Source organism: Schistocerca piceifrons, chromosome 3 (genome assembly GCF_021461385.2).
Source record: "Schistocerca piceifrons isolate TAMUIC-IGC-003096 chromosome 3, iqSchPice1.1, whole genome shotgun sequence".
In the NCBI taxonomy this organism is placed as follows: Eukaryota; Metazoa; Arthropoda; class Insecta; order Orthoptera; family Acrididae; genus Schistocerca; species Schistocerca piceifrons.
The window spans coordinates 915725643-915734773 of record NC_060140.1 but is presented as its reverse complement, the minus strand read 5'-3'; the positions used below and the strand labels follow the sequence as shown (position 1 = coordinate 915734773).

Below are 9131 nucleotides of genomic sequence, written 5' to 3'. Positions count from 1 at the left end.
TCGATAATTTTCGTGAAATTTAAAATTACTGAATTTTAAAGCCTTAATCTGTGTAAATTGTTGTCAGTATAGCTGTGACCTACCTAATCAATTGCAACACGTAATTGTTGGTGTTTTAACTGGTCGTGTTGCAATAAATGCAAACTTAAAGTGAAGGTTGTGGATGAATCATATTCACCCGTTCCTCATCCTCAGTAGTGCTAGAATTAAATTTTTTATTAAAGCTTGTGTTAAGATTTTTCGGTGAGTTACTGGGAGAAAAGAAAAGGAGGCGCTACAAATAGTAGGCAGAAATCCATTCTGCATAAAGTGTAGTACAGTACTGCATCCAGTTTCAATAATAATTTCCACAAGAATACAAAAATCATAGCAGTAATCCACGCGCTTTCAAGTCGAAACTGAAAAGGTTCCTCACATCCTTCTATTCTGTCGAGAAGTTCCTTGAAAATTTAAGTTGATTGCTCTGTTATACTGTTGACTGCATTTAATTACATAATCTTATGACTTGTCTTTTTTTTAGGGGGGGGGGGTGGGTTCATAAACATTTTATGTTATCTGTTATTTTTTATGTTGTAATTTCATATACTGACTCATTCCAGGTCCTTGGAGATGTTTTGCTCCTCAATTTGGTCCAAGGGGACTAAATGTGTAAAAATAAAAACAAAGCTAATGGTTTCCATAGTAATAGAAGCTAGAAAAGAGCCTAAGAAAACATGTAGAAAATATCTCTAACAATGTTTTATTCAATTTTTCTGCAGTTTTTTTTTTCTCTCTGTCTGGCCTATACTAAGCTGCTTACTCCATTCACTGTGCTATGAAACTACCATGTCAGCGACGAAGAGGTGATCGTTTTAACCGTGGTAGGCAGCCTTGGCGGCAGCGAGAGCTCCGGGCGCCCCCAGGAGGCCAGGGGCGAGGGCAGCCACGGAAGGCCCGACAGCTGGGCCAACGGCTGCGACGGCGGGGGCGGCGACCACGGCTGCCGGGGCGGCGACCACCCTGGGGGCGGCGTACGCCGCAGCAGCCGCGGCGGCCAGCGCCGCCCCGTTGATGGCGGCGTCTCTGGCCCTCGTCTGGGCGACGGCCGTCAGGTGGGCGGATCTGGCGGCGGCCACGTCAGGGGTGTCCAGGTTGTAGCCGCCGGGCCCGACGACGATGTTGGCGGGGCCGTAGGCCGCCAGGCCGGGGTGGATGCCGCCCACTAGGACGGGGGCGGGCTGGACGGCGACGCCAGGGCCGGCGAGCACCGGGGCGGCAGCAGCGACGGCAGGGGCGGCGATCCCTGCTCCCAGGTAACCCGGCTTGGCCAGAGCCACGGTCATGAGGGCACTCAGGACGATCTGCAAGGATTTAATGGTCACTCCTCAGTGATACTGTACCACCACCAATAGCCTAGGTAACGACTTTCGGTTGTGCTCTCCAACAAATATTCCTTTTCATCAGCTCAAACCTACATTCACAGGTTCATCTGAGTCTTCATGCTTAGCTGGATCAAACTTTTTGCGGACCACATTGATAAAGTTAAAATTCTGGAACTATCGACAAGCAGCAATGATATTGTCCTTAGGCTTAATGCTTCTGGCTGCTGGAATAGGGCAAGTGCCTGTGAAGATTCCATTACTGCGAACATTAGCTTTCGGGGATGGGCTATGAACATTGGAAGGAAATAGAGGAAAGAGCTTGACGCTTGCAGGTGTACAGCAGTGGTAGTTCTAAATAGGGAGCCACCCTTCCCGACCGCTCAAATCATTGTGAATAAGAGTAACAACACTCAGTACTCAACAACCATTCAAATTATCACAAAAAGTCAGCCAGAATAATGTCACCACTGCCACGGCGACGTTGGATGTCGCCTGGTGGCGCTGTAACAAAAGTGTGTAAGAGGAGCAGACACGGACAGCTTATCACCCAAACGAAGATATGGGCTCCTAATGGGGAAATCCATTGACATAAACGACTTTGACAAAGGGCAGATTATTCTTAAACAGATACTTCGAAAAAGGCAAAGCTGGTCGAATGTTGACGTGCTACTGTCGTGAGCACTTTCGGAACGAGGTAGAAGCAGAGTGAAATTACCACTAGACGGAAAATGGTTGAAGTCCACGACTGAGCATAGAACGTGGGGTTCTACATCTACACCCATCTACACCCACACTCCGCAAGCTACCCGACGGTGTGTGGCGGAGGGTACCCTGAGTACCTCTATCGGTTCTCCCTTCTGTTCCAGTCGCGGAGGCTTGTATGCTCTGTAGGGTAGATGGTGATCTGTGGTTTCTCTGCCGAAAGAGCACAATGCTGGTGTACACAGAAGTGTTTCGAGGCACACCGTTCATTGTACTTTGTTGAACATGTAGATCCGCAGCAGACCACCCGTGTGTGACCTAACGGCATCATTAATTACGATTGCAGTGGGCACGGGTCCATCGGGATTCGACTGTCGAGCAGTGGAAACGTCCCAGTTCTACTGGTGAATCACATCTGCGTTACAGTATGTCGATTGCCTTCTCGACAAGCGCCGACATCCAGGTGAACAGCGTCTCAAAATGTGCAGCGCGCCACGGGTACAGGCTAATGGGAGCAGTATTATGCTATTGGAGTCATCCTCCTGTGCTTGCATGAGCCCTGTATGGTAACCGAAGATACGCTGACAGCTGCTAGGCACCTGCATCCTTTCACGCTTGATGTCACCGGTGACCGCGATGTAATCTTTCAGCAGTATAATTGTCCGTGTCTTGGAGCCAGAACCGTGCTACGGTGGTTTGAGAAACATTATCGTTAACTCACATTAATGTCTCGACGACCAAATTCGCTGGACGTAAATCCTATGGAACCTTTGTTGGTCGCTATCGGTCGCCATCACCTCGTACGCAAATCAGCAGACCGTTATTTACGCGAATTACATGACATGTGTGAAGACATCTAGTGAGACATACCTGCACAAAGCTACAAACAAAATATCGTATTCCCGATACGCAGAATCATTGATGTATTCCGTTACAAAGACGGACAAACAAGCTATTAAGCATACGGTCATAATGTTTTTGCTCATCACAGTGACAATTAAAAAGGGTTGAATGATAAATTGTTTCCAGAACCTGCATAGATACAGGAGGGTGACCTATTCGCAGCCGGCCGAAGTGGCCGAACGGTTGTAGGCGCTGCAGTCTGGAACCGCGCAACCGCTACGGTCGCAGGTTCGAATCCTGCCTCGGTCATGGGTGTGTTTGATGTCCTTAGGTTACTTAGGTTTAAGTAGTTCTAAGTTCTAGGGGACTGATGACCTTAGATGTTAAGTCCCATAGTGCTCAGAGCCATTTGAACCATTTTTTTAACCTATTCGCATTTACGAATTTCATGTCAGTACAGACGCTTCTTCAGGTTTATAAGAGATATATTTCCATAAAGCAAATATACAGTTACGGAGTCCCAGCTTTGGAGAAGTTATCCCCGTTAGTAGTCAAACCACAGCGGTGGGTGAATGTAACTCCATTCTGGTGGAGTATGGGACTACGACTGTTCAATGTTCAATAAAAACAATACCAGTCACCATTGTATAGGTTTATTTCCATGCAACGAGGCCTGAAGATGACATAGTGTAACGTCGAAACTGGTTACCTGGAAATAAACATTTACAACGGCGATTGGTATTGTTTTTATTGAACATTGGTGGGGTGTCATTATCAAATTGAGTACAGCTGGAAGATGCTTGTTTAAATGTACAGAGCATGTATCCTTGAAGAGGGATCTCTGCTGACGTGAAATTGGTAGATAAGAATAAAGCACTTTGCGGCTTTTGGAAACACTTCACCATTCTTTACTTTTTGACTGATATACTTTTTATGACAACCTGATAGGTTATTGAGTGTTGTTATTGTTATTCGCAATGCCTCTGAGCTGTGATTGCTCTCTACAGAAAGTTGTTTGTAAAATCATTGCACCGGCGGCGGACCAGAACTATGGCAGGCTGTTTAGCTCACCTCCTCATGTTTGGGTTAATTCGGTTTACCTCTGGAACTTTCTGGATCCTGCTGTTACTCGCATGCAAGGCAGACACCTTGCGTATCCCTGTACTCAAAATGCTTTAGCTAGTGAGAACAGTAGTGGTGAAAACTGTAGAAAGCTCTAGCATTTTATCTCAAGTTACATAGCTTGAAATCCAAGAACTATTTTTTTCAATTTACAGAGCCATACGGTTTAGTACATTCCTGAAGTGCGTGGTTACACTAATGAAATCGTAATATTTCCTATCATTGACATTTTAATCGATTTTAGAAGTAATTTACTAACCACAAAATGAAATTGGGTACCAATGATGATATGGAAACTGTTAAAAGCCAGTGCAAGTTAAGCGTGACTCATTTGTTTGCAACAGATACGGAAGATTTTTGTACGACATGGTTGTGGAGAGAAGCAGCGATTAGTATGATTAATCAATAATTCAAGGTCTTAATCGCATTTACTATCGTTATAATACCGCCAACTAGTTTCCTGCCGTTTTTTAGACAGGAGTGACACCCCCAGCAGTCGTCCAATGGTGTAAACGCCCAGAAGATGACCCCTACGTCGGGTTGAAACCGGTTGGTGGTATTATAACGATAATAAATGCGATTAAGACTGTTCTTGAGTTATTGAGATACGGAAGATTTTTACCTTTACATTCCGACTATACAGATATTGTCATTAATAATTGATAGCAACATTTCATTATAGTTTTCAGTACTTTTCCTTTCTCAGAGATCAAACGTACAATAGATTGTCAAACGTCATGGGATAGCGATGAGCACGTATACAAGTGGCGTTATAATCGCGTACAAAAGGTATAAAATGAAATGGATTGGCGGAGCTGTGTTTTGTACTCAGGTGATTCATGTGAAAAGGTTTCCGACATGATTGTGGCCGCACGACGGAATTTAACAGACTTTTAACGCGAAATGGTAGTTGGAGTTAGATGTATGGGACGTCCCATTTCGGAAATCGTTAGGCAGTTCAGTATTTCGAGATCCCCACAGCCAACAGTGTGTCGAGATATCAAATTTCAGGCATTACCTCTCACCACGGGCAGCTCAGTAGCCGGCGGCCTTCACAAACGGCCAAGAACAGCGACGTTTACGTAGAGTTGTCAGTGCGGAGTGACAAGCAACAATGCGTGAAATAACCACGGAAATCAAGGAGCGACGTACGACGAACGTATCCGTTAGGAGAGTGCGGGGAAATTACGCGTTGATGGGCTACGGCAGCAGACGACTGACGCGAGTGCCACGATACACGATATCGCCTACAGCACCCCCCCCCCTTCCCCCCCCCCCCCCTGGGCCCGTGGCCATGGGGTACCACTGTGGTACCAGAAGACTGGAAGACTGCGGCCTCATCAGTTCAGTTGAGTTCCGAGTTAAGTTGGGAAGAACTGACAGCAGGGTTCGAGTGTGGCGCAGACCCCGTGAACCCATGCGCTCAAGTTGTCAGCAGGCACTGAGCAAGCTAGTGGTGGCTCCATGATAGTGTCACTTGTGTTCACATGCAATTGAGTTTTCTGGTCCAAATGAACGGTCACTGATTGGAATTGATTATGTTCGGCTGTTTGTAGACCACTTGCAGCCATTCCTGCTCTTCATGTTCCCAAAAAACGATCGAATTTTTTTGATTGAAAATTCGCCATGTCACCGGACCACAATTGTCCGCGATTGGTTTGAAGAACGTCCTGGACAATTCGAGTGAATGATTTGGCGACCCTGATCGGCAGACGTGGATGCCATTGAACATTTATGAGAAATACTCGGCAGGTCAGTTCGTGTACAACATCCTGCATCGGCAACACTTTCGCAGTTGCGGACGGCTATAGTGGCAGCATGGCCCAGTATTTGTGCTGGGGACTTCCAAAGACATGAGTCCACGCCACGTCGAGTTGCTGCACTTCGCCGGGCGAAAAGAGGTTCGACACGATATTTGGAGCTATCCCATGACTCGTCACTTCAGTGCAAAGTCTCACTTGTGAATATTTGACAGACATGGTAAGGCTGTCAGCCACGAGAACTTCCCAAAATATCTCGGTATTAAGCTAGATCGCAGCACGACTTTCCGACAACACCTAACTGATACTGCCCAAAAGTTAAAGACGAGAAATAACCTGCTCAACAGACTGGCAGGCACCACTTGGGTTTGTGATGCTGCCACTCTAAGAACTGCTGCACTGGCGCTGGTGTACAGCGCTGCAGAATACTGTGTCCCAGTCTGGAGCAGAAGCCCGCACACCAAAAAAGTGGATGTACAACTAAATGCCACTCTGAGAACCGTCACCGGCACTCTCAGGCCAACCCCCGTTGAGTGGCTTCCGGTGCTGGCAAACATCGCTCCTGCTTCCATACGTAGAGAGAAAGCAACCCAGGACATAGTAGAAAAAATTGAAGCAAATAGAAAAAATTGAAGCAAACCCAAGGCTACCCATACATGCTGACATGGGAAGACCCATGAGACTCAAGTCCAGGAAACCTATCGTCTGGAGCAGAACATTGGGCACAGAGGGTCTCGATGCTGAATGGAAGAATGCATGGCAGCGTCTGAGAAGAGGCGTCGTGGAAAACCATCTCCTAATCCACGTCCCAACCAAAAGGGTTGAAGGCTTCAATCTCAACGGGAAACACTGGTCGGCTCTAAACATGTTTCGCACGGGAGTTGGACGATACAGACAGCAAACAACCAAATGGGGCTATACAGACGTTTCGTGTTGTGACTGTGGCGAGGTACAAGCAATGGACCATCTTCTGGTTTGTAACATTCATGGTTTCAGAGACGGCTCTCCGATGTCGCTCCACATGTTAACGGACAATGGCAGGAAATGGCTCCATAATCTTAATGTTACTGTGTAATTAATTGTCTTCAATTTATATGATTTTTCTTCCGTTTAATGTAATAATGTAATGTCCCCGACATAGTTGTAATGTAATAACTGATATAATTTGTTTCACATTGTAAGTTTCAAACATTTATTGTGATTTATATTAATCTTATCTGTTCTTTGTAAAATGTATCTGGCAGATCGAACGAGAAATAAATAAATAAAATTTGAGAGATGCGACTGAAATAGCACTAACGTCGTACCCTACATGTATTTGATCTACTTAAGAGCATCTAGCTACATTTGATTCTAGTTACAATTTTAGAATGCTCCTAGTGTGTAGTCATCAATATACAGGATTACTGCCTGCATTTAATCTCAGAAAAAGCGGCTATAAAGTTCTCAGTTACATGTTCGATACAAACAGGAACAATCCCAATACAAAATGTGTGCATTTACATCTAGTTAGTTCTGTGTGACGATAAATGAGGAGTCCTCTTCGCTGTTACACCAACGCTTCATAACGCACGACAGAAGTGGATAGGAAATTGGACGCCGGGAGGTACTCACCAGGCACTTCATGGCTGCGCTACCGCTGCTGCGCGCGTCTCGATGGTTGTGCTTCTGTGCTGTGCTGTGCTCTAAGTGGCCACAGGGCCCGTATATATAGGCCTAAGCGTCGAGGCGGCACCATGACCGGGAGCTCGTGAAAGTAGTGTTGTCGGCCTCCGCTGCGTCCTCCATGGGCGTGTGCTCTAATCCATGCAGGCGACTAGTGTACTGTCCGGCCGGCCGCCTCGGCTGCCTATGGCCAGGCATTGTCGCCCTTACAGTTGTCCTGCACCAGTGGCGGCCGCACTATGCAGAGTATTTTTAAACTCTCCGCGTGTCTTACAACACACAGTGCGCACGTAACTTACTGGATTCCGGCAGCAGCTTACAAGAGTGATTGACTTCCATGAATCAGATGTAGACACGGAAAGGATATCAGAGGACAGAGAGACCTCACGGACAGCCGTACCGTGGGCTCAGCGAGAACGGAGGGGTATCTGTTGAGAGGACAGATAAACGTGTGGTTCGTAGTAGGGCAGCAGTGTCTTCAGTAGTTACAGGATCAACAGTCTGAATGATTGAATGATATAGCCTTGTAACATCATCCAAAACGGCCTTGCTGTGCTGGTACGGCAAACGGCTGAAAGTAACGGGAAACTACAGTCGATGTACAAGAAACTATCTGCCTCGATTGCGGTAAAGAAACCAACCTTTACCTACGTTTCAGCCAAAATAATTGAGCCATCTTCAGAAGATATACCTGAATCTACAATTTGTCTAAGTGGGCATGGTCTAGAAATAAAACTAAAACAGCCTGAAAAGGCGTGGTCACATTTTAAAAATGCGGTACATAAGTACTAAGTGACTACGCCTATTCATGCTGTTTTATTTTTATTTCTAGACCATGCCCACTAAGACAAACTATAGATTCAGGTATATCTTCTCAAGAATGCTCAATTATTTGGACTGAAACCTAGATAAAAGTTGGTTTCGTTACCGCAATCGAGACTGATAGTTTTTTATATATTAAATTATCACGTTTGCTGACTGTGCTGCAATGTTGAAAGTACGAAACTACAGCCGCTATTTTTCCCGAGGGCATGCAGCGCTACTGAATAATTAAATGACGATGGCACCCTCTTGGGTAAGATATTCCGGAGTTAAAATAGTCCCCTCTTCGGTTCTCCGGATGGCATACACTCGGGAGAATATCGTCATCAGGAGAAACGAAACTGGCTTTCCACGGATCGGGGCGTGGAATGTTAGATCCCTTAACCGCACAGATAGGTTGGAAAATTTAAAAAGGGAAATGAAATGGTTGGAGTTAATATATAGTGGGAATTAGTGAAACACGGTGGCAATAGGAACAGGACTTCTGGTCAGATGAATACAGGGTTATTAACACAAAATCAGATATGGGTAATGCAAGACTAGATTTAAAAATGAATAAGAAAATAGAAAAACGAGTAAACTATTATGAACAGCATAGCGAACGCATTATTCTAACGAAGACAGACACAAAACCAACACCCACGACAGTAGCGCATGTTTGGACGCCAGCTATCTCCGCGAATGATGACGAGATTTGAAGAAGTGTATGAGGAGCTACAAGAAATTATTCACGTAGTTAAGGGAGACAAAAATTTAGTTGTGTTGGGGGAATGGAATTCGATTGTAGGAAAGGAAAGAGAAGGAAAAATAGTAGGTGAATGTGGGCTCGGTGAAATAAATGAAAGAATTTTGCGCA

General features: G+C 45.5%; 1 protein-coding gene across 1 annotated transcript; it reads right to left on the bottom strand.

The window, feature by feature from the left end:
* Nucleotides 1-721: 721 nt before the first annotated feature.
* LOC124790083 (cuticle protein 18.7-like) lies at nt 722-7458 on the bottom strand. Its single transcript, XM_047257648.1, has 2 exons — nt 7403-7458; nt 722-1340 (listed from the first exon to the last, which is right to left on the bottom strand). The coding sequence occupies exons 1-2, from the start codon at nt 7412-7414 to the stop codon at nt 852-854; spliced, it is 501 nt and encodes a 166-aa protein (XP_047113604.1). The 5' UTR covers nt 7415-7458; the 3' UTR covers nt 722-851.
* Nucleotides 7459-9131: the final 1673 nt, after the last annotated feature.